The 27,472-nt window shown below is 37.1% G+C and overlaps 1 protein-coding gene across 1 annotated transcript in view; it reads left to right on the plus strand.

Annotated features, from left to right (window-relative positions):
- The window catches only part of LOC117405606 (roundabout homolog 2), a 714,952-nt gene that overhangs the window by 231 nt on the left and 687,249 nt on the right, over positions 1 to 27,472 (plus strand). The window contains exon 2 of the mRNA XM_059031304.1: positions 7,998 to 8,114. Coding sequence (XP_058887287.1) covers positions 8,012 to 8,114 — 103 coding nt within the window. The 5' untranslated portion in view covers positions 7,998 to 8,011. The remainder of the gene's footprint in view (positions 1 to 7,997; positions 8,115 to 27,472) is intronic.

Raw genomic sequence — 27,472 nt, forward strand, 5'->3', positions numbered from 1 at the left:
AAGGGGTGAATAGTAATAAAGCTTAATAAAGCTTTTGACTAATTCACCTGTTTTAGATCTATAATTTACTGCAACAATACCAAATAACCAAATGAATGACTACAGAACAGCTATGCTAACTGTTTAGGAGTCTATTAATGTAAAGACATTTTATAGTTAGAGGCATTTTTTCAACATTGCAAAACATTATCAGTTCAAAGTATTCAACGTATTTATGTTATTATTGTCTGTAACATCCTTAACATCCTTAGTGTTGACAGTAGATATGAGCATGAGAATCTGTGTGTTTCCCAAAACTTCCTGTCAAATATGACCATGTTGTGAAAATAAATTAAACTAGCATTTATGCTGCATGTCATAAACCATACGGACTGATGAGCTGCACCCCGGTTGATACCACAGGTGCTGTATATATTTACAAATTTAAACATTTAATTACAGAATCTAGTCTAGTCATTTGCATTGTTTCAGTAGTGAGGTTTGACAGCATGAATGGTATAATAGGCACCATACATTATCCACCAAGCCTGTTTCCTTTGGCATCCATTTATTTATTTATTAGCCGTTACACCCATTAGGACTGAAGCCTCATTTACAAGAGGCCCTGGCATGACAACACAAATAAACAGCAGCAGTGAAAGTCAACCCACCCACTGAAGTGCACAACACAGTTTAATACAAACAATAATAATAATTAATACACAATATAGAAAAAACAGAACACAATAACACATTAGAACTAGGCTTCAATATTTCGTAAACCTCCCCAATTTAAAGCATTTGAGACTGATATTGAATGACTTTTCCGTGATTGTTTAAACTACACGAAGCACAGTGGCAGTTAACTGAAAAACACCCAAGTGACCATAGGAAGGTTTAAAGAACGACCTTTGAAAATATAAGACGGAGACTTTAGCTGTTAAATGACAATGAGCAAATGGGTTTGGGACCTGATTCTGGGTTCTGCTTTGGGATTCGGGACACAGTTTGGGGTAAAGTGGAAGTGGTTTGTGGACAGTGTTTAGTTACATGCTCACTGTGTCTAGACTGAAGATCAGAATGTGGTATGGTAGCCTGGGAGAGAAATATCACTCAAGACCGCCCATAATATCTACAGCAATAGAAAACCAACTTCTGTGTATTTAATGCCAAAAATGAATTCCTCATTGGAAATTATAGTTGGTTAAAACAAGTGGTTTAGTACTGTCTGTTGGTCCCCCCAACTTGCTGCACTCCCTGGACAAAAGGTGTAATTAACATAAATGTTAATATATTATGCAAAATGATTTAATAAGAGGAATATTTACAAATGATTTATACTTGGAAGGAAAATATTTTTGTGTTTGGTTTTCAAACTTTACTATGCATTGAAATACCCAAATCAAAAAAGCAGGTAGCTTCACAAGTCAAAAAGTAAAATTCTATATTTAGAAGAGAACAGATAAATGCAGAGGGTGTCACTTTGGAGATAACAATTCATTGAAGATGTTTTTAGAAAAAAACGGTGTGAATTCATATTATGTTTATTCTAAGGGGGAAAAAGCTGAGAAAAATATAGCGCTATCCAGAATGATACGTTAATATTGCTGCACACTAATTTCCAATCTGTTGTGTCTGGGATGTCTGCCAATAAAATGACCAATGGTGGCGGTAGAAAAATAGTATGCCACTGACAGTCTTGTACTTGGATTATTAATGATTTTTAATTAAAAATGTCAGTAAAGTAAAATGACAAATATAAACATTTTTAAAAGGCCGACTCAATTTAGGTTGAATGTAGAAAACTACAATTTGCAAAATGAATGTAGAAAACTACATTCATCTGCACAGCTGGGAAATACATTCTCCATGCCACTGAACTCTCCTGCTGTGAGTATTCCACAGGAGATATGACCTGATGGGAATACTTCAGGTTGGCACCTGAAAGGCATTTTCATTTATCAACTCACAGGAGGGCTTAGTGCAGGAAGTATTGGAAAAAAATGAAAGGTATTGTGGTTTGGACATCTGCACCGTATTTTGTGCATTGTGTGTTCTTACCGCATGCATTTACTTCACAGCCCCTGTGTATATAGAAATTATAAACTCTGACAACAATAAAAAGTCTTACATCCTTCAGTCTTTTGGGACTAGTCACAATAATTGCTTTGGAGCCAGAGTGTTTTATAACAGGCTTGCTTCCCAGCTCAGGAGACTAGTTTTGGGACTGTTACATTTGAAACACACAGTAGTAGCAGAGACAGAATTCTCCCTACTTCTTAAAGAGGAAAGGCCAACCTACAGTATATGTGTCTAAAATCTGTAGTTTTTAAGGAACTAGCCATATATTTGTACATTTTAACACGTGTGATCTGATACGTCTCTATGTTAAATACATGTCTATTTGCAAGCTTCGCTTTCAGGCAGCATTGCACTGGGGTTAACCAACTAGCTGCTTCCCCTGATCACTCACATGCATTGCAGCCAATAACATGCTTAGTTAAATGAATTAGGAAGTGAAATAGTAATAGACTTCTTAAGAGCAAGTCAAGCAAACATAGAACTTTCTTAAATCTTATGTTCACTGTAACATATTTCTTTCAAAGTGCATATTTGAATCCAGTACAGTGAATGGAAATGTAAGGTTTATGAAATTATTTTGTTAGCTACTTCCACCGTAAGGGTGTGTTGATTTATTTGTTTTTGGTGGGGGTGAGCAGACGTGAATGTATAACTAAATTCAGAGGCAGGGGATAACCACATACTGTACATGTTCTGAGTATGAAAAAGAGTTGGCTTATGCAAAAAGACTGAGGTTCTGTAGAAGAGCTTTGGTTTGAATTCAAGTTCAATATACCCATCTACAGGCTGCATTTCTGCAGTCCCATGCTGTTGTTGCATGGAGTTCTGCACTATGGGCTGACAAAAGGAGTCATTTATTTGATGTTTATACAGTTAGAAGGGAACAACCCAAAAATGTAATATTTGGTATGTTGTGTGTTTTTGGCTTAGTATTTCTTAGTAACTCCACTGTTTTCATGAACAATACATCTAACTGCAAACTAAAATGTACCTATTTTAGTGTGAGATGTATTACTATTTGTACCTACTCCAAATTAGAGAGGTAGATGGCACTGATCATGGATAGAAAATTATCTGCAGTAACAGTAAACTCACAGATAAACAAGGATGTCCTTGGAAAACTTGATAACCCTCAACTTAGGAATCACCTCATTTTGTTTAATATTTCCATGAAAAACAATTTTCTAGAAAAAACTAAAATTTGCAACCCACAAACATTTCAGTTTTCCAAAAACAGCATTTGATTTATTAATTGGGTTATCAAGTTTTTCCGGGACACCCAATTGCTTTCCAGTATCCCCTAACTAAAAGACAATAAATTGATTATTTACTGTATATATGCACACATGAATAATGCTGGGAAAAAGGTATATAGCCATACCAAGTGAGACTGCCACCCCTATTTTAATGATCTAAACAAATAAATACTGTTGTTGTTTCTATCATTCAAGTAGGTCTAACTCTGGTGTTTCATTGTGATGACTTTCCCATTTGAAAAAAAAGTCCCCAGCTAGTAGCTAGCATAACAAACAGTGAATCCAAGCAGTTATTTTTATTCTCAGGGTGAGCTGTTTTGCATAATAATACAGTATACTGTAAAATATACTGACAATTAACTTCGCTTTGAAAGAACACAGGGTCTCATAACATTCTTTCCATTCTCTAAGATAAATCTTTTTGGATATTGTTTTAAATTAATTTAATTTATATTATGGTCTCATTGGTTTCATCTATCCAGTATTAAAGAAATGTAATGCAAACCTTATGAGTGTGTACAGTAGGGAGTGTTTCGGGGGGCTGGCTGAATTCACTCTTAAAATCCATTCCACAGTCCAATGAATCTGTACATTTTCTAGGTTAGCTGAGTTCATTTAGCTTCACTTCTTGTTCTAGCTAGTGGCAGTTCATTTCCACTTGGCATCAAGGTTCACTGTGGTATAGTTTCCATTTATAGTCAAGAGGGGCTGAAACCTCAGGAGTATCTTGCACACCGACCATGTAGCAGCTGTGGCTGGTAGCATTCTAACTCCCCATATTACAGCTTGTACATGCTTACCAATTAATGTTTATGCACTGACTGAGTACATGGGCAAGTAGTCTTACAAGATGTGCTTTCATAGCGACCATAGGGAAATATTAAACTCTGGTTAATTTTATGTGAATCAGCTATTTTTTACCAAACTACGCTGGCATAATATTATATGACCCAGAAGCCATTACACAATAATAAAGTAGCAAAAATGAATATACAGTAAATGTGAACTTCAATAGAAATTACAGTTCAGATCAATTCAGTGAACCTTTGGCTCTTTATTTTACATTTTTCCTTCAGAAACCATAGACTGCCATGTCTTAAATAATATGGCATTCACAGGTTGTGAGTGGTTGTGGCCTAGTGGGTTATCCCAAAAATCCTTGGAGGCGCCAGGTTCTTTGAATCACTTGTGCTCGGTTACCCACCCATGATAACTTGGTACATTAGGTTTGCAATAGAGAAGCATTACACCGCTATTAAACTGGGGAGGTGTGTTGAGAATGAGTTTTTGTACTGTACTTCCTTGTTATTTCACTATCTGACTTACACATCAAACAACAGTGAAATATTGGATGTAGTAAATTAGTGAATAGCCCTTATACAGGAAAGTATGGTACATGCACTGTATCATTTTCTGTCAACATGGTCAAAGTGTGTATGAACTGAATTTGTGAATGTTTGCATTTTGGAATAGTGAGGTTGATTTATAGGAAATATTTGACATTAAACTGGTGCGGGGCTTTGACAAGAGAATATCTGATATAGATACCTGTAGCAGGATAACTAGATACTGGTACATCAGTTATTTTCAAAATAACAAGAGGGTGTTTTCCATGTCAAGCATACTGTATGCAAATCATATCATTGCATTACAGCTTTGTCTCATTTACGGAGATTTAAAGGGAAATCAAACTGGAGATAAATGAGTCAACACTATTGATTTCCTGTGGAATGTGTGTGAATAATAGCACTTAGTGAACTCTAGTTTATTGTTTACATCTGTAATGCGTCCCTGAATTTGCTTGAATCAGCAGCTGACTAAACCCTGAGAGGCTGTTAAAACCTCTGTTTTACAAACAGATTAGGTGGATAATCTGCATTGTTTTTGCAAATTGGGATGCAGAGGCTTTTAAATAACTGCATTAACGGTACATGAAAAATACAATAGGGCAAGCCTAACAATGTATTGTTGACAAACTCTTATATCAAGTGCTTTGTACTGTGTATTGATAAGTAAATGAACGAGCACTGTGTAAGGGGAGACCTTTTCTGGAATACAGTGTAGCTGTCTTAGTTGTAATGGATGAAAAGCACTTTGTCCTTAAAATATGAACACTTAAAAAAAAAAAAACAACAGCAGATTTGAATCTCTTACAAGATCAAGTGACAAAATATAATACACAGGAACAAGTCTCCCCAAAAGGTGGTTGGGGTCTTCAGTTGAACAGTTTCAGTGTCCACAAGAGCCTTATTGTTTCATAGACTGCCTATGTACCAATTCGGAGAGATCTCTGCATGTTTTATTTTGATAATAAATAATGTGTTTAATCTACGAAACAGTATGTAATCCTTAAAAAAATATCCTCTTTCAGGTCTCATTTAAATCTAGTTGAGTAATGAACTCTTGTGAGATTTCGTAAATGATTGAAGAGCTTTTGTATTACACTTTTTCTCTAATCTTTGAGCTTGTTTGGAGAATTGTTAGTGATAGGATTGAATAGACTTCCTCACTGAAAGTTGAAAGACCCCGCTGTATGTTGTTACTAAATGAAAATTATGATGTCCCATTACGAAATCTAAATACAAGCTATGGGTTATCTAGCAACGTACAGCTGGACGCTGAACTCTCACAGTCCTACTTTCACTCTGAATTTAACATGATATACGTAATTTAAAAACAAAACAGAAAACACTAACAAAAAAAGAAATGTGTGCTTCCTTGCTCACACACAGATGGGAAGCAACCTTGGGGAAATATAACAACATTTCTGCTGTCAATTGGTATTATAAACGTTATGGTTAAACTTTGATAATAGTTAAAGGAGTGCCAAACCAAGGTTTTTAAATCAATCTACTACCCCTTATTATGACTACTTCAAATTGGAATATGCAGGTATTATAAAGACAAAGCTATATATGATAAGTTGCTGCTACTGCTTCCTGGTACTTAATAACGTCATTAAACATTCCAATACTGAAGCTGCAACTAGAACATGTAATTCAAGCAGAAACACCAGATGCAGCAGCTCACATATGACGTTGTATTTGCATATCCTGAAATTATGTAAAAGAAGTGAAGAACCATAAAATTCTCAGCACAATGAACCAGTGATTAAAAGAATTAACCTAATACAGTACGTTTTAGTTATCATTTAACTACATATAATGTTCTCTTTAAATACATTTTTGTGGTCAGTGTTTAGGGCCCCAATCATAATCGCTTATTAAAGGAAACACCCAGGAGTAATTGTGTCCAAAACAGTTTTTTATATGTACTGCAGCTAAAACTCGAGGTCCATTGTTGTGGGCACATAGAAGATATTTTGTGGACATTTACATGTCCACAAAATAAAAGACAAGCCAATCCCAAACATGCCTTCAGATAATGAAATCTGTCTACGGGCATCTGCTTTCTATTCATTTCTCTTTTCAGTGTATGTTGGTTTGATTTCTTTATAAATAAAAATAAATAAAATAAAATAATGCAGAGTAAAACTTTCTTTTGTGTCACTTCATGTGTCCCTTTTTATCTAATGGGTGGAAACTTCAAGGAGTAAAAGTTTGCAAAATTTCTACTCAGTATTTATTATAACATTTTAAATCCTGTATCATATAGAAAATGTTATTCATTATTAACAAGATCAGAGTACTGCAACATATTATAATTCCCCAAAGCTCCATTAAAACTTAGTCTTCCAAAAAATGTCATTAAAGTTTTATGAATCGACTGCGCATTCATTTGTCTGAGAGCCTTCGATCTGAGATGTACTGTTTGTCCCACTGTAGGAGGCATATTTAATAGTATTCCATCCACAGGACAGAATGCACCCTTTGTTGTACAGTGCCTCTAAAGGGTAATTAGAAAGTCTCATTCTGGTCTTATTTATCTGGGACTGAATTTTGCTCCTCTGGTTATTTATGCACTTTGATCTTTTTCTATCCTCCTTGTGCTTTCAGTTTATGTAAAAATGTGTACAACCCCTTAATGAGACTGCCCTGAATGAGAGATACTTGTTATTTCTTCCTACAATCCCCATGAAAAATGACTTTATTGTGTGGTCGAGAGTTCACTTAATATATGTACCCTTTAATTAAAGCTGTGAAAATAATTTTCGCAACAGCCAGCAACTTTTACAGAAGTGCTATATTTTTTTCACTCGATTGTTTAGTTCAATAAACTTTCAATTGGACTTGGAAGAGGCCCATTTATTTTGCCATAATACAAATCTGAGGATACACACTCCTAAGTTTACTTCAAGTGCAGCACAACCCCACCTACGCCTCGCTTTCTATGGGGGTTCAGGTGGGTCTTGGTACATGCTGCATAGGAAGTTGGACAGGAATCACTGTTTATCCTCAAATGTATTGTATTCAAGGGTAAATGGCTTCACCTGGTGTAAAATATACATTTTGGAAAAGTAAAGTAAAACAAAATAAGGGGTCAGTAAGAAATGTGTTGTGCGTTTTTTAGACCATGTTTATTACATATGTAATGTCATTAGATTACAACCAATGTCATTAGACTACAAGTGGAGTTTGAAGCCAGCAGTAATTCCAGTATGTGTTTGCTGCAGCAAAAATGAAGGTCTCTTTTATTTGTTGGTTTGTGTTTATAATGTATTTTGTCATTGTCATTTTAAGGCTTAAGTGAACTAACCTTTTGATTGCTTTTGTCTGCCAGTGCCCAATAATGAAATGGCTGGAGGACAGGAAGGTATCAGATCAGGCATTCTGTTATTTGGGACCTTGATTATTATCCTGATGACAAGGAGTCAGACCGTTAAAGGACAGGGACAAGGTAAGTTAAATATCTTTACATACATTTTGCTGGTTTAATGGCTTGGTACTACTTGGAAATTGGTGCTTTGTTAAACAGTGTTCCCCATCTCTGCTTTCTGGGAGGGGGTTGGATTATTTGTACTGTTATACATGTACGCTGTGCGGACAACAGTTCTCTTTGTGATAAGTGAAGTTTAGTTGGGTTTGTATGTTGGTTTTTTTGTTTGTGCTGCAGTTGCCACTTTTTATTTTCATTAAACAGACAATCGCGTATAGTATGTGTTCTAGGGCTGTGTTCACAATGGGTCTGTTTAGAGGGTTTGGTCCACACTACGGTTCGGTACGTTTGGTGTGAAGAGAGAACAACAAAGTCTGCTCGGGAAACGAACCATACCGAGTCCACCTAAAGAGGTGATCTCGGTCCATTGGGCAAACACTGTCAGTGTCAATGGTGCAGAATTCTGATTGTCTCAAACCCTTGCAAGTCGTATGGAAAGCTTTTTTGCCTCCCCTTGTCATGGAATGTTTGAAAAACCATACACAAAAATGTCAGAAAGGGACATTTGTGACGCCCTGCCAAAACCAAACAGCAAGGTAGAGATCAAATCTTTTTGATAAAAAAAAACTGACACATAATCTCAGGAATATGATGAACCTTCTTAAACACTTCTAGCACAGGTGGAACACATTCTTCAGCCATTTGAACTCAAAAAGTCCAAAAACAGCTCAAAACATGACTCTGTGTGCACTTTGACCTCTGATAATGTCACATGATCATATTACCCCACACTATGATATATTCAATAAAAACACAGGTCTTGTTCAATGCAATGATACCACTTTTGTGTCAATCCAATGTGTAAAACTCTAGTTACTGCCATTTGTCTTACCACCACACCTAACTTTTTAAAATATGAATTTCAGGTAAATTACATGTCCCAAAAACACATAAATAATTACCTCTACTGGGGGTTGAGCTTTTTCAAGATTTAAAGCTCTTTTTAATTCAGATGATAGACTAATAATAAAGTTGTATCCAGTACCACTCAAACAGTGCTTTTGATTTCTGTCTCCAAAGAGGATGTATGAAGTGTATTATTGATATTGAATTTCTGTTTTTGAGTTACAGGCTGAGTCTTTGTTTTTTGGAATTAAACAAAGTCTAAGTCCATTTATATTGTTGTTCTGTGATGTTTGTTTGTTTGTTTGTTTGTTTGTGACAATTGAGGACTAAAAATGTAAATTGATATTGCATTCTCATTTCAGTTATGTGCAATTGTCACTGTGTTCATTGAACTTGCAGTGAATGGAGTGTTCAATTGAAAGTGTTTTACATTTTTATAGTAAAATCTGCACACTTCGGCTCCACTTGGGACTAGAAAATTGTGTCAGATTAAACAGTGTGCTGGATTACAGAGTTAGTTTTAAAAATCGAATACTGTACCTAAAAAAGGTAAAATGACAAAACTATTTGAATGCTTAAACAAAAAAAGAAAATGTATAACTGTACATAAACAGTCTGTACATACACTGTTTTTCTAAGCAAACTTTAAACACAACAATTCAACAAAATCTTTACCTGTTATTAGCACAAGCCTGTTTAAACCATCCCCATAGAAAGTCATTCACTTGTTTGTACTTTACATGCATGCAGGATTAAGTAGCATCTATCATGGGCACCTACTACAAAAAGGTACTTTTGTACCTCAAAATGTATTCAATTAAATGCCAGTGGTCTCCTATATTATTGCTGCAGGCTACCGACCTCAGCACCAGGTTTGAGCGACTGTGTATACAGGAGCAGTCGTTCTCAAACTGGGGGGCGCAAGATGGATTGTGGGGGGGAGCAATAAGTTTTGGTGGAAAAAAAAAATACTTAACACATTTTACCTATAGCAGTAACTCTCTTACTACGGATGGCTCCAGACATGGTCTGTAGATGGCGCTGTGTATTTGACAGATTGTTTTTTAACCCTTTGCGGTCCTAAGTCAGACCAGGTCTGACATTACAATTGTTCCTTTCCGGTCCGATTTTGGACCCTGTCCGACATCATCAAATAGACATCAAGCACGGGTCATTAGTCATTTTTTTCTCCGGAAAAAGCAGAGAAAAGCTTTCAATGACTGAGAGAGGCCGAAAATAAAACGGAGGTGGATCTGAGCAACATGCATAGTCCCTTCACTACAGACATAACACAGACATAAACAAACAAGATAGCTGCTTCCGCATCCAGCGCTCAAAGAAAATTGCGGACATTTGCCAAGCTTTTTGAGATGTTATAGTAATAAAACTTGGATAGCATTATTGAGGAGTTTGGTGATAAAACGAGTGATCAGGAGATGATTTAGCAGTATGCACTACTATGAAGAGATATGTGATAAATACAACGAACAAGGAGTGGGGCAGGGCTGGAGATGCAGTACTGAGTGTCCTGTTGATATGCAGTGCCTTTTAAACCTGTTTTACTATGAATAAAATTACTTTTAAACAGCGCGTGTAAAATAAACAGCTCGTGTGAAAATAAATTGCACCTGACGCGCCTGAGATACGCTGAATAAATGGACCACAAATGGTTAAGTTTGACTAATATTGTTGTGCGTCGTTGAATCATTTTGTTCAAGAAACTGCCACATGGTGTAACGTGTTTACAAGTAAGCACTGGAAACCATCACAGTTTTGCGTTTTTTACATTCTGAGCTTGCTGGAAGTATAGTATATATGTAAAAATGGATTGTTGGCTCAGTCGAGTGAAAGAAAAAAAACGACAGAAGAGACAAACAGAGAAGCGAATGAAATTGCTTCAACTTCTCATGAAGTGTCGGTAGGAGATACCGAAAAGCAAGTCACACATGCAGTGAAGTGGAAAAGTAAGGCCCTGACGCAGAATAAAGTCAAACGGACAAACTATCAAGACGAATACATGCAGTATGGCTTCACCTACTTGATTACTGAAAGTGAGTAGTACCCTCAGAAGTGCTTGCACAAGATAGCATGAAACCTGCAAAACTAAAAAGGCATCTGCAGCCTTAACATGCAACACATGCCGACAAGTCAGTAGAGTTTTTTCAACAAAAAGAACGAGAACTGAAAGGTCAATGGGATGTTCTGAGCAAACAAACAACAATCCCTACAAAAGCACTTAGAGCTTCCTATGAAGTTTCATACCTAATTGCTAAATGTAAAAAGCCACACACAGTTGGAGAAACACTCGTTCTTCCTGCTGCGGTAGCAATGTGTTGTATTACGCATGGAGATACATTTTCAACTCCACTTGAAACGATTCCGTTGTCCAATGATACGGTTGTAAGACGCATTGAAGATATTGCTAATGATATAAAGGTTCAGCTTATCGAACATGTTAAATAGAGCCCCAGATTTGCCTTGCAACTTGATGAGTCTATGGACGTATCTAATTATGAAGAATATAAGAACATAAGAAAGGTTACAAACGAGAGGAGGCCATTCGGCCCATCTTGCTCATTTGGTTGTTAGTAGCTTATTGATCCCAGAATCTCATCAAGCAGCTTCTTGAATGATCCCAGGGTGTCAGCTTGACAACATTACTGGGGAGTTGGTTCCAGACCCTCACAATTCTCTGTGTAAAATAGTGCCTCCTATTTTCTGTTATGAATGCCCCTTTATCTAATCTCCATTTGTGACCCCTGGTCCTTGTTTCTTTTTTCAGGTCAAAGAAGTCCCTTGGGTCGACATTGTCTATACCTTTTAGGATTTTGAATGTTTGAGTCAGATCGCCGCGTAGTCTTCTTTGTTCAAGACTGAATAGATTCAATTAATTTAGCCTGTCTGCATATGACATGTCTTTTAAATCAGGAATAATTACGGTTGCTCTTCTTTGCACTCTTTCTAGAGCAGCAGTATCCTTTTTGTAGCGAGGTGACCAGAACTGAACACAATATTCTAGATGAGGTCTTACTAATGCATTGTAAAGTTTTAGCATTATTTCCCTTGATTTAACTTCAACACTTTTCACAATATATCCGAGCATCTTGTTGGCCTTTTTATAGCTTCCCCACATTGCCTAGATGAAGACATTTCTGAGTCAACATAAACTCCTTTTTCATATATTCCTTCTTCAATTTCAGTATCTCCCATATGGTATTTATAATGGACATTTTTATTGCCTGAATGCCTGCATTACACTTAAATATAATTTGCCATGTGTCTGCCCAGTTCTGAATACTGTCTACATCATTTTGAATGACCTTTGCTGCTGCAGCAGTGTTTGCCACTCCTTCTATTTTTGTGTAGTCTGAAAATGTAACAAGTTTGCTTACTATACCAGAAACTAAGTCATTAATGTAGATTAGGAAGAGCAGAGGACCTAATACTGATCACTGTGATACTCCACTGGTTACCTTGCTCCATTTTGAGGTTTCTCCTCTAATCAGTACTTTCTGTTTTCTAGATGTTAACCACTCCCTAATCCATGTGCATGCATTTCCTTGAATCCCTACTGCATTCAGTTTGAGAATTAATCTTTTATGCAGGACTTTGTCAAAAGCTTTCTGGAAATCTAAATAAACCATGTCATATGCTGTGCAATTATCTATTGTCAATGTTGCATCCTCAAAAAAATCAAGCAGGTTAGTTAGACACGATCTTCCTTTCCTAAAACCATGCTAAATGTCTCCCAGGATACTGTTACCAAACAGGTAATTTTCCATTTTGGATCATATTATAGTTTACATAAGTTTACATATAATAGAAGTCAGGCTTATTGGTCTGTAGTTACCTGGTTCGGTTTTGTCTCCCTTTTTGTGGATTGGTATTACATTTGCAATTCTCCAGTCTGTTGGTACAACTCCTGTCTCAAGAGACCATTACATGATCTTAGTTAGTGGTTTGTAAACAACTTCTTTCATTTCTTTGAGTACTATTGGGAGGATCTCATCCAGCCCAGGGGATTTGTTTATTTTAAGAGCTCTTAGTCCCTTTAACACTTCTGTCTCTGTTATGCTAAAGTTATTAAAAACTGAATAGGTGCAAGTCGTTGTGTGGGGCATGTTGCCTGTATCCTCCTTTATAAAAACTTGTGAAAAGTAATCATTTAATATATTTGCTATTTTTTTCTCTTTTATCTAAGATGTTGCCATTTGTATCTCTTAGACTTTTACTTCCTCCTTGAATGTTCTATTGCTGTTATAATATTGGAAAAACCTTTTGGAATTGGTTTTAGCCCCCTTGGCATTGTTCATTTCTATCTCTCTCTTGGCCTTTCTACCTTCCTTTTTGACTTGTGCTTGCAGTTTTAAGTACTCTTTGTGTGTACTTTGTTCTTGGTCCCTTTTAAATGCTGTATAAGCAGTGAGCATGTTGTGTTGGTGTATGTACAGATGGGGCTGATGCTATGATGGGGAAAAACATTGGAGTGAAAGCAAAAGTTCTGGAAGTGGTGCAGCATGTTGTTTTCCCGCATTGTGTTATACACAGGGGAGCTCTGGCTTCGAGAAACTTGAACCAGAACTTAATTGTGTTCTGCAGACTGCAGTACAAATACTGAACTTTCTGAAGTCTCGTCCCAAAAATTCAAGATTGTTTTCAATCTTATGTAAGGAAATGGGTTCAGAACACACTTCTGTATGCTTTTGCATACAGAATTCTGGTGGCTGTCTTGAGGAAAAATTCTGATGCGTTTCTTTGAGCTGAGAGATGACCTGCACTTGTTCATTCTTGACACTGGATCACCTTATGCAGAACACTTGGCTGATTCCAAATGGCTATCAAGCTTAGCATACTTAGCAGACATTTTTGAAAAACGAAATGTGCTGAATGTCTCACTTCAGGGTCCCAACACCAACATTCTGTCATTAAGTGATAAAATCGATGGCTTCTTGTAGAAACTTTACTACTGGAAGAAATGACTGAAAAGTTGTAATGTGGAAATGATTCCAGTGTTGGACGAATTTTTGAGGAAAATGAACTTGAACTTGAAATAGTGAAAACAATAATCAGTAATCATATCACAGGCCTCGGAAACCACTTTAAGAAACACTTTGAGGATTTAACTCTTGTCAAGTGACCGATCACTGAAGACACTATTTGCTTCCACCCCAATGAGTGAGTTAGTCACCTACAGTGGTGGCTGATACGGGAAGCTGTTTCAGTTTTAACATTTGTAGCAGAAAGTGCCTTATGAAGCATATGGATACTAGTAAAACATATTATGAGCTTTGGGTTAGACTGGAGGCATTTCTGTGCTTATTACTTGTCCTTTTCTGTCACAGTGAATCTGTTCACACCCTGCTTGTAAGTGTGGTCTAATTTATGGTGCAATATAGTGTAGTGACGAACAAGAAGAAATCAACAGCTGTAAAGTTCCCTTTTCTACAGTGCCAAGTTTATGTTGGGAAATGAATGCTATTGAAAAGCCCCAAGGTTAATGCGTCCTTTTGTTATTTGGCTGGGAAAGACTGGAGATTTTAACATTCAGTGCTCATATACCGAATCTGATTAATGAGCTTGGGGCATGGCACATGCCAGAGTAAAATATACTCTTAAGTGTGCTGGATATGGTACGGAAATGTCCTAGAAGAGTTGGATTAGAGAAAAAAGGCAATTGTGCTTGCTGGAGACTGTGTGGGGTTTATACTGTATGTAATTAACTTTCCCCTCAAAGTCTCCTTTTGTCTTTATATGAAGTAGGTTTCATCAGGGTGATTGTATGGCTTGTATAATTTGAAATATGCCTTAATCACATTTTAAAGCAAAGCTCCTGGTGGCACTTGTATCCCTTTCTTGTGAAAGGATTCTATACATTAGATACCTCTCTGACACAACATTAAAATGCTTTCCAATTAAAACCTAGGGAAATGATAAACCAGTGGCTACTCATTAGAAAGGGACAGCTATTTTGTTGACTGAATACAGTATCACATAGATGTGTTTTCAGATGACATCTGCCTCTTTGTTCACGCATATATTCATACTGTACATACATATCCTTGAGCAGTTTACTTCCGAATGTATAAACCAGCATGCCATGGGTTGTCTAGTTTATATATTACATTTCTCTAGTGTTACATTCTGTTTTTATGTAGCATGCATGCTTTCAAAGTTCCTTTGAAGTGACTTGGGTCTGGTGGTATCCGGCAATGCAAAATCCATCTATAATATTGAAATACAGCTTACTATTAATTTGCACAGTATACACAAGAAATACAGGAATAGACATACTGTACATACTGCAGTACAGTGTCTGAAAAAGTGTGCTTTCTACAAATGACCTGCTTCTGTAATGTACTATTGTAACTGCAATTGTGATCGTGAGCCGTCTAAAACCATGCCTGACCCCTACTCCGATAACCCCTGTATTTCACAGGATATTGTATTGTTATCCACTTGAAAATTAGATTTTGCATCTCAGTGCTCTAACTTAGTTCTAGGATTTTAAAATACAGAAGATACACAAATTCATTTGCTCACATGTGGTGTGCTTCAATAAAGTTTAGAGGTGGAACAGTAAGACGAGAGCATGTGTGTCAGTTACAATCTAGTTCGTTTTTTGGCTATGGCAAGTGTTAAGTCTGTGTGGGTGTTGATCTTGGTGTAGTAAATTCAGCTCAAGCTGTCCGGGGTTCACCTTTACTAGATTCTGCAACAGTTTGATAAATATAAAGCTTGCAAGGTTTTCAGGCAGGGAATCTATAGTATCAATAATACAAGTGCCTAGTATATTTCATTGGTCAATCTACAAGCCAATTGCCGGCAAGTTCCCATCAACCTATAAGGTATATAATCCTACTTCGCAAACTATTTATTATTTTATTATTTGCTTTTTAGCAGGCGCTACCGGAGGCTGTGCTCCAACTATTTTTACTCTACTTATTTTTTTTTTCAACCATTGTTTGGGTTCAATGTTTTTGGAAATCTGTAAGATTTGTATTATAATAAAGGTGGTTATTTAATGTAAGATTGTCCAGACTGAATAAGGAGTTTGCTCAAAATGTTATCAATTTCCAGTCTGCTATCAGTAATGCAATCTGTACTGAAATTGTAATTTGAGTTATTTTCTGGAACATAAACTACAACCTATTACACTGTAATGGGAACAAAATGAAAAACAGCTATATTTTATTTTAGAACATTTCACCATCAAATACTCCTTCAAAGTGTGCAATACTATTCAAAAATGTATCCCCCCCACCCCCACCCCACACACTTTACAACCCAGACCTCGCATCCAGTGATATCCATCTGGATCGTCTTGTTGGCTTGAGGATGGATGAGGATGTAAAAGACTGTTTAATATATACAGAGCGATTCTTAAGTTGACCACTTTGTGCTAACGCTAAATTGAGAGATGCCATTCATCAAGAGGTCTTGTACTGTATGTCCTTGTGAAAAGGCTGTATTTAATGTGATCTTGAGATGAATGGAACAAATCCTAAGGAGTTCATGGAAAACAACAACATCCAAAGTGTCACAGGTTAAATTGTTGTCAAAAAGGCTGTCTAACAAGATAAACAATTCTTGGACTATTAACAAAGGTCATAGAGTGAGATGTAGCCAACGTAACACTTTAGTTTAGGTATCCGTTATAAGTGATTATAAACAGGAGGCTGTGTGGTCCAGTGGTTAAAGAAAAGGGCTTGTAATCAGGAGGTCCCCAGTTCAAATCCCACCTCAGCCACTGACTCATTGTGTGACCCTGAGCAAGTCACTGAACCTCCTTGTGCTCTGTCTTTCAGGTGAGACGTAATTGTAAGTGACTCTGCAGCTGATGCATAGTTCATACACCCTAGTTTCTGTAAGTCGCCTTGGATGAAGGCATCTGCTAAATAAACAAATAATAATAATAAACAAACTATAAACATGTTATTAGATATGCTATTAACAAATAGAATGTGATTAGAAATAACACCGTGTAACCATTTTTTATTTTTTTTTGGTTCCTGGGTAGTAAGTGTTATTTCCTAATTGCTTATGCCTCAAGAGTATAGAAAATGGCTATTATTCCCCACAAATTTTGCTTTTCTGACCAGGACAGTGATATTTTGAAATGTACCTATTTTCCAGAACATTCCAGATAGATTCAGTGCTGAGTAAACTTGGAGTAACTTCTAGAACTTTCTAGAACTTTCCAGTAATATAAATAGTAGTATAAATACAGGGGCCTTAAGCCCACCAGTTCAGTTTAGTTCCAGCTGCCTAAGTGGATACATATCTGCATTTTTCTGAGATGGCATCAAGGTCATAGGAGACTTCAAAATGGTGGCATTCCTGATGGGTCTCCAAGGCGGTTTTACCAAGTTTCCCTGCTATCTTTGCCTTTGGGACAGCAGGGACACCAAGGCGCACTACCACAGGCGGGACTGTCCACAGCGGACCGAGTTCTCTGTGGGGAGGAACAACGTTAAGTGGGCGCCACTGGTGGACCCCCGGAAGATGTTGATGCCACCACTGCATATCAAATTGGGCCTTATGAAACAATTTGTAAGAGCTCTAGATAAGGAGTCGGCAGCCTTCAAGTACCTTCAAGAGTTCTTCCCTAAGCTGTCTGAGGCAAAGGTCAAAGCCAGTGTCTTCGTCGGACCACAGATAAAGAAGATCCTGGAGTGCAATGAATTCCCCAAGAAGCTCACTAGTAAGGAGAAAGCGGCTTGGAACAGCTTTGTCGCAGTGGTTCGGGGCTTCCTGGGCAATCACAAGGCCGAAAACTATGTGGAGCTGGTTGAGACTCAGAACTACGGCACAATGGGCTGTATGATGTCCCTCAAAGTCCATATCCTTGATGCTCATCTTGATAAATTCAAGGAGAACATGGGAGCGTACTCGGAGGAGCAAGGCGAGCGCTTCCACCAGGATATACTGGACTTTGAACGCCATTACCAAGGACAGTATAACGAGAACATGATGGGAGACTACATTTGGGGGCTGATTCCTGAAAGTGATTTACAGTATAATCGTAAATCTCGAAAAACTACTCACTTCTAAATCTTTTGTACTCATTTTTGTATTACTTTAGTATAAATACATGTTAATTTGGATTCATATGTTGTTTTTTTCTGACTTTATGTGAACGAAAAGACACAAATTCGCCCGTTTTCTCATTGGAAATAGGTAAATTTCAAAATATCACTGTCCTGGTCACAAAAGCAAAGTTTGTGGGGAATAATAGCCATTTTCTATACTTTTGAGGCATAAGCAATTAGGAAATAACATTTACTACCCAGGAACAAAAATTGTGTTACATAGTATAATTATTATTATACACTTTTGCCATTTTTTATTGCTATTGTTTCAGTTATAATGGATAAAGTCTGTCTGCCTGTATTTTCAGTTGAGTTTGTCTTTCTATGCCCGTCTGTCTGTCTTTGTATTTCTGTCTCGCCAATTGTATGGGGCGGCTTTGTTTTTGCAATACAGTAATTATTTTGCATCTCAGTGCTCTAACTTAGTTCTAGGATTTTAAAATACAGAAGATACACAAATTCCTTTGCTCACATGTGGTGTGCCATTGTTTTGTTTGCTATTGTTTATAATCACTTATAACGGATACCTAAAGTGTTACTAAAACACTTATTGGCGTTGGCTACTCACTCTATGACCCTTGTTAATAGTCCTAGAATTGTTTATCTTGTTAGAAAGCCTTTTTGACAACAATTTAACCTGTGACACTTTGGCTGTTGCTGTTGCATTAATATGACCAGATTTGCACCATTCATGTTTTGTTTTTTTTTAACTCGAGGCATTTACATGAGAAAAATGTCTCGTGTAAAATGCTTTTTTTTGTATTTCCATTCATTCAGTTTATTTTACTTGAGTAAACCGGGCTTTTCACCTGACGTCATGCAAATGAATGGGAAAGGTGGGGGGTGATATGTAAATTAGCTATGCGTAAAGTACTCATGCTGTTTTTGAAGATTACTAGTGACATTTTGTGAAAATGTGGTTTCCATGCGCAGAGAACTGGTACACGAGTGAATCTAAGCTGCTGCAATAAAACAAAATACCTTGTGCCTGGTTGGTTAATAATGCTTTTTACTGCTCTTGCCCAAATTGTTTTTCAAATTTCATTAGTGGGGTGTCATGTCATTAGTAGTGAATACTGTTTCAACTAATTTATCTTACGACTCATTAATTAAAAATAAACTCTGAGGTATAAAATGAAACTGACCAACAGGTATTGCAGCTCACCATTGCTGAAAACCGGCAGAGACGTTATATATATATATATATATATATATATATATATATATATATATATATATATATATATATACAGTATATATATATAATGATCGAGCTGCACTCTCTCACGTTCATTGCCCCTTTTAAATGTTGACCCAGACACAGGAACTTGAGGTTTTGAAGCCCTTTCGCAATGTTTTTAATAAACAATAACAAAAATAAAACAAACACCTAGCTCCGTCGGAGCACTAACTAACACAGGCTGGAACCTTCTCTAATAACCGGACAGGTAAGCTTGTTTACCGGTTGCAAAACAAAACAAAACAAACCCAGTTTTACACAGCACAACACAAAAAGGTTTTACACTACCTTTCTTCTATAATTACGGCTGTACACACACCAGCAGCCCTGAACAGACTGGCTGCTTTCTTTAAATACCCTGCACCTGATTCTAATTTACAATGATAGCCAGGTGCTGGGGATAATTACTAATAAAACAATTAAATAAATTAAGGCTTTTCAGCCTGTGACCTTCTGGGAGGGAGGTGTAGTCCTTTGCTCCCCAGGACTACACTTTCTCACGTATTCATTAGTATATATATATCAGTGCTGTGAAAAAGTATTTGCCCCCTGTCTGATTTTCTGCATTTTTGCACATTTTTCACATTGTATTTCGTCAGATTTTTTTGTGGGTTGTAGTAGTATATAGTGGGAGTCTGAGAGAAAAAATGACACCAAAGTTTGGTGCTTCTTTCATTTGTTTGGTGTGCAAGGTAATCAAACATGCATTCTTCAGGTATGAAAAAGTTATTGCCCCCCACCCTACTTAACTCAACCCAATTAAAGGGATAATTAGGGTCAGCTGTTTGAGTACTTTGGTTAACAAAAACTTTGGCCCTTACCATCAGAGTGAAGTTGTCAGCACACATACCACGAACAAAAGAAATTCCTGAAGACCCCCGGAAAAAAGTTGTTGATGCCTATCAGTCTGGAAAGGGTTACAAAGCCATTTCTAAGGCTCTGGGGCTCCACTGAACCACAGTCAGAGCCATATTTTCCAAATGGAGAAAGTTTGGGACAGTAGTGAATCTTCTCAGGAGTGGCCGTCCTGCCAAAATCTCTCCGAGAACAAGGCGTAAAATCATCCAGGAAGTCACAAAAAACCCTAGAACAACATCCAGGGATCTGCAGGCCTCTCTTGCCTCGGCTAAGGTTAGTGTTCATGACTCCACCATCAGAAAAACACTGGGCAAAAATGGGATTCATGGCAGAGTAGCAAGGCGGAAACCATTGCTCACTAAGAAGAACATCAATGCTCGTCTCAAGTTTGCCAAAAAGCACCTGGATGATCCTCAAGAGTTCTGGAACAATGTTCGATGGACAGATGAGTCAAAAGTGGAACTTTTTGGCCGACAAGGGCCCCGTTATGTCTGGCGAAAACCAAACACTGCATTCCACAGTAAGAACCTCATACCATCGGTCAAGCATGGTGGTGGTAGTGTCATGGTTTGGGGATGCTTTTCTGCATCAGGACCTGGATGCCTTTCCATCATTGAAGGAACCATGAATTCTGCTCTGTATCAGAGAATTCAACAGGAGAATGTCAGGCCATCCGTCTAGCAAGCACAAGTAAGTCTACATCAGAATGGTTGAAGAACAAGAAATTTAAAGTTTTGGAATGGCCTAGTCAAAGTCCAGACCTAAACCCCATTGAGATGTTGTGGCAGGACCTGAAACGAGCTTGAGCTCGAAAACCCACAAATGTCACTGAGTTGAAGCAGTTCTGCATGGAGGAGTGGGCCAAAATTCCTCCACGGTGCTGTGAGAGACTAATCAATAACTACTAATCATTAACTACAACTACAGCGTTTGGTTGCAGTTATTGCTGCTAAAGGTGGCGTAACCAGTTACTGAGTCTAAGGGGGCGATTACTTTTTCACACGGGGGCATTGGGTGTTGCATAACTTTCTTTAATAAATAAACGAAATATGTTTCAAATTTATGTGTTATTTGTTCACTCAGGGTCCATTTTATCTAATATTAGGTTTTGGTTGAAGATCTGATAACATTCAGCTTCAAAAATATGCAAAAATGCAGAAAATCAGACAGGGGGCAAATACTTTTTCACGGCACTTTATATATATCCCTTTCATCCCGGCAATACAGCAAATAGGGGATCAGGTGATGCTGCGTATACTTCTCTGGCTTAGAAACCCTACCCGTCCAGATGACTGACAGCTGCTGAGGAAGCATTCATCACCACGTTTGGGCAAATACGGGTAGTGGGCACTTGAATGGGAGGTGGCAGATACTGATGAAACGGACTGAAGTGCATTAATTCGTTCCCAAAATTGCCACTGCCTGCTTTATCCTGCACAAGCTCTTGTCAACATCAAGCCCTGCCTTTCACAACAAGCCCAAAACAAGCGCAACCCATGTTAGAGTATGGGTGTTTATGCAAATTAAAACCCGCGACTCTAAAAATGTATTATAAGCGGACCTGGCAACTGTGAAGGTTACCTCAGCTGCCAGTTTCACTTGGACAGCAGCGATCTCTGGTTCGTGCTGTCAGAGATTCTCTCCTTTCTTTTAAGTTGTGTTGGATTTACTGCTGCGTTAAATATTAATGACGCAAACAAATAAAACACAATCAATACGTTCATTTGCAATTTTATTTGGTCAGTGCTGAGATGGCATCAACAACTTGTTGGATGTTTATTGTGCTGTTTTGGGCGATCGAGCTGGCTCAAGAAATCCAGTTCACCAACTATATTTATTAACATGGAGGGCGGACACGCACTGTCTTTGGACATAACTGGGATAAAAAAAGGATGGGAATTAATTCAGTTAGACATTTAAGCAGCTCACTTGCTCTTCGTTTTTAACTTTAGCGTGGTTTTTACAGCAAGGGTATTCTCAAACAGCTGCTTTAATACTATAACAAGGGCATAACGCAGTTCATGGTAAGTGGTTTTATACAGAACTGTAAACCCACAAGAGATATACAACACAACAGACCAGACACAACAAAAAACAATAATAAAGAAAAGCCGCCCACACTATCATTAAGGTGAACTACACCACTGCTAACCATAAAATCGCCCATCAGCCATTACTTTCTGCCGTCTTGAAATCCACAGTAACAACTGACCAGCTCCTTTGCAGTACTTATAGTTAAGGCCAACTCTGGTATATAATAATGGTACACATACAGAAGTTGCTATCAAGAATATATTTGTTTGAAAATGTAGGCAAATAGACTTACTTTTGGCTTGTGTCTTATTCAGTGTACTAAAGAAAATGTTTATAAGATTATTACATTTAATTTTTTAGATTTGGTTTGCTGTTTTAACCTAGTGTAATTACACTGAAAATATGCTCAAAGTCTAGTGCTTTTTTCAATGTGGAAGACCACCTCAAACACTGCCTACATAGTATGATTATTCTTATGTAGCAATGTGTGTATAATAAACTCATGATTGAACAGGTATTTGTAAGGTATTACTAAAGTAATCTCATTGATTGTATGAGATACAATTGTGAATTAGCTGTTGAAAACGGTATTAAAACAAGTACTTACTCCCCAAAGGGGAAAAATGAGTTGTCTCTAGAGAGTTAGTTTATATTGAGAACTAAAACATACACAGTTTTTTATGATAGCATAAATTTGTCAATAGTAAAAAAGCCAGACAGAGAAAGTGCATTGAAAGGGCAATATGCCCCTTTTAAGTAAGTCTGTGTTAATGAACAACCCTCACTACTTACTATCATTGCCTCCTGTGTACTATTTATATTTGTCTTGGTCATTGATCAGCTTGGGAACCTACCTGAAGTCATTACATTCCATTCAACTTGTATGTTTTCTTAGAAGGTCTCCATTTAGATGCACATTTCTTTACATTTTAAGTTTGATGCATAATAAACATGATGGCAAAAAAACATTTCCGTCTTACTAAAACAAAAGAGGCTCTTATAGCTGTGATAGATGTTATCCTTTGGATATGTAATTTGTGATGATTAAGTACTTGTGAAACCTTTAATCTTACAATGCAAGCATCATTTTCAAGCTTTCCTGAGGTGTAGTGGGTGAATCGACAAACGCAGAAGACAGAAGGTGCCCATCTAACGATGTGATGGGCCCCACCCAGCCCATTCCAGACGGTTAACATGCTGAGGCCCCAGGGAGGCTGCACTTTGATTGATCCCTCGAGCCAGCATCGCCACCATTGTGTGTGTTGATAAGCCAGGGAGGCCACAAATTGGCTGATCCCTAGAGCTAGCATTACACTTCAGCCTTCAACACTGGTCCAATAACAAATCCATGTTACTTGACAGAGGAAAAGCACTGGAGGCTCATATCTTACTTCAATGTGTGCAGATATTGTAGCAAAGCTACGTCTTGCTTGGTCCCCACCACTACTATCTCATTTTATCTTGGTGAAAGCCGAGTCCAATATCATGAAGTAATCAAAATTAAAATCTGACCAGCTTTGAATCAGATGCACTTCATTAAAAACAGCAGAGGGTGTTATTAAAGTCGCTGTAGTGTATGTTTCCAATGTAAAGCATACACATTTTTTATGTACCAGAGCATATTTGCAGCATCACATTACAAAACAATGTGTCTGCTGTTGTGTATTAATGAATAATGTTGAATGAAAAGTTTTTAGATTCATATATATATATATATCTTTATGTGTGTGTTATTCCTTTGTTTTTCTTTGCATTCAAATGTGAATTATTATTATTTATTAGTATTTTACTCAGTCTAACAGTTATCCCCCAGCTATCAAACATAGCCACCCATATTTTGACATGATTACAAAATAGTATGTTATAAACGAGGCAACCTGAATATTAACAGCATATATCATATATATTTTTAATTGATGTCTCCTGCTGCAAATTCACAGCCATGTAGGATCACTGTTTTACGGTAAAGTTTTTTTTTTAAATATGTGACGCGTATCCCGAGATGACACTTGTATATCCTAAGAGTCATGGTCAACTTAAGCAAAAGGACTGTCGCAGTTGCCTCATTCTATTGCCAGGCCATAGCCCCAATTCAAAGTGGTTTAGTGGTAAAAAAATGTTCATGGACAATCAATTCAATACATGAACTTAAATTCTGCAGATGGATCTAGAAAAGAAAGTGTATTTCCATGGTTGTTTAGGTATTTAAGTGTAGTTTGTCCAGCCCATTCCTTTAATAATGTTTTTTTACACGTTTCTAAAAAGGTTCCACACTTTGATCCAGAACAGCAGCAATCTGGCATTAGCAACAGCACGTCTCGCATTTTCCTCTTTCTTTAAGATCCATTGACTTAAAAGGCAAAGTGCATCACTATGAAGGCTTGAGTGTATAAAGAAAAGATAACGCTATACAATCTGTAAAAAAAGGCTTCTGAAGTTTGCCTTTAACAAGGATCATAAATTGTACTGAAAGAGGAAATAAAAACATGTAATATAAAGGTTTTTATAGTCTTATAATGTATGATGTTCCATGAACCAAATTTCCTCATATATTTGTCTGACCTTTTGAAGATGTCAGATATTGATTTAAACATGGCTATATTGTATTATACGCTATGGTACACAGAATTTATTCTTCATCAAATGTTTTAGGACAACTGAAGTGAAATGCATGACTGTTCCCAGGGGAGTCTACAGTCTGCGGCTGATGATCAGACACATACTTTTTCATAAAAAAGGACAGTAATTATTTCCTCTTTCTACAGTAATATTAAGAGCATACCTATAAACTAACAATATTGCAAAAGCAAATGCTTATTTTCTTAGCTTGCTATCTAAAAAAGCATTTTCCATTTTTCCTGTTTTTTTCTGCAAACTCTGTGATCATTTGGCACTGCTACAGAAATTGGCTGCAGTACAAACACCACCCTGTGAAACAGCATCATTGCCAGAGTGTAACCCTATCCAGTATTTCTTGCTGTAAGCATATTGCAGCTTGAACTTTGACCGGAAGCCATTATCTAGGGACCTCTCCAGCCACACACTTCTCCACGGAGGCAAATAGGGGTTAATTCACCGGTGTTTGATGCAACTGCTTCTGTTTGTGGTTCATTAAAGCCCAGGCAAAGAACTGATGATCTGTCTGCAATGACTCAAGTGCACAGTCCACAGAGACTGGCACCAGTGGTGCAGTGTGCGTTAGCACTGGCAGTGTTTACTAGTCTTGGAGTAGATTACTCTACAGCAGGGTGTAATCTGATGATGAAAGGCCTATCCCAAGGAACTTCTCTCCTCCTTGTTTTCTTTTGTCAAACAGCTCCAGTCTTAACATTGCTGTGGGCTACTAAATTATTAATTGTTGTTGGTCAACGTGCAACATTTTTAAATAAAACTATAAATCGGTCAGTTTTTCTGATTATTCATTTACTATACACTGTTTTTCTTTATTTCGTTTCATGACTCATTTGTAGATTTCTAGAACTGTTAATATTTACACATTGTAAGACAAATGCTTTCCGAATTATTTGTATTGGTCCATGTGGAATCCCAAACAATCCCAAAAATAACAAATGAAGGACACACTAAAATGTGGCCCCAAACAAAGTACATAGATAGCAAAATACTTGCTGTAATGGGTTAATACATACAAAAAGAAACATAAAAAATGAGAAACATTTATTCTAGAAGTCTTTTGAGTGTTTAATATATCTATGAATGGGTTACTAACAATCTGCAGAATAACCTAGTACTGTATATTAACACAATAATTTACAAGGAATAGAAAAATACATCCTAGTTATGCATTCAGCAGGACATGTAATTCTCAAACAAATTAAAGATAATGTTAATCATATTCATAGAATCTGTTGGAAACCAGTACATAGTAATTGCTACATTGTTGGCAGTCAATTAAAACTTTCAACTTTTTCATAGAATATTTTACCTGCATGACTGAATAAAAGGAGATAGCTTAAAACACGTTTTAATGTTATTAACATATGAAAAATATGTTTACATCACTTTAAATGCTATTTCTGTTGCTTTAGCTTAAGAATGAAAGCACAGAAATCAATCACTGGAAAAAAGATTTTGTTTCATTAGATACCAAAATCATTTTGCAACTGCTTATCTGTCTTGTTCATTATGTTACGAGACAGATAAGAACATGCATCAGCATTTGCTCTTTTCAGTGTAACCTTTTAAGATACCACATTACTTTCTGCTCCTTCCAAGTAAATTTTTTTTTTTCTCATTCCTCGTTGTTTCCTGAGGTCAAGTTGGCTTAGCAAACCACAGTACAGTTTTTAACATAAAGTATGTGGGTGCTGGAGCCTCATAGACATTCATGCTGTAGTGCTTCAGAATAATGTGTACAGCTATGGCCAAAAGTTTAGCATCGGCTAGAATTTTCGGATTGAGATATCATTTTAAAAACATTATTTGAAATTGTTTACTGTAAGTGCTTTTGTTTTTTTTATAAAGATTATTTGTCATACTACCAGATATTGTATACTGTGGTCTTTGTCATATTAATTAGTGGCTAATGTTCACTACATGCTTGTATTTAACATGTTTTCTTGAACTTTCTTATATTAAGTGTAGGGTGCCAATACTTTTGTCTGTGACTGTATGTTACTTCCTCTATCAGAGCTACTGGGCTGAATCAAATTCTCTCAGTCCGTAGTCCAAGTCAAAACTGATTTCATATAACTTTCAATTCCAGTAGCAGATGGAAGCAAGGCTTTAGTTGTTACTAGGATACAGGCTTCATAAATAGCTACTTAAGCAATAGAACAGAAGAGGGCTTTACTGTCTGGTAAGGCCCACCTCGTGCCATTAAGTGCCTGCGCCTGCGCTTCAGTATGCCGCCTTGTGAGTATTTCCAATAACCTAAATGATAACAATAAAAAATCTTCTGCTAACATAGAGCTGTTCTTCAGTTCAGGTACCTCGTACACAAAAGTGAACATGGTCTGTGAACTGCTTTTATCTACCTCTTAAAAAATGTAAAATATATCCTGGTATCTTTTTATTTTTTAATTAGGATTTTAGCGCACATTGGTGTATTTGTGTAAGTTTTAGTATTCAAGTTACCATTCGCTCATAAAATTCATTAAAGTTTTAGTCATTCAAACTATAGCTGAGCTTAATGTCGGTTTACGGAGCCCTAACCACTACGCCACACAGGGCAGCAGTGTGGCGTAGTGGTTAGGGCTCTGGACTCTTGACCGGAGGGTTGTGGGTTCAATCCC

Source organism: Acipenser ruthenus, chromosome 9 (assembly GCF_902713425.1).
Source record: "Acipenser ruthenus chromosome 9, fAciRut3.2 maternal haplotype, whole genome shotgun sequence".
NCBI lineage: Eukaryota > Metazoa > Chordata > Actinopteri > Acipenseriformes > Acipenseridae > Acipenser > Acipenser ruthenus.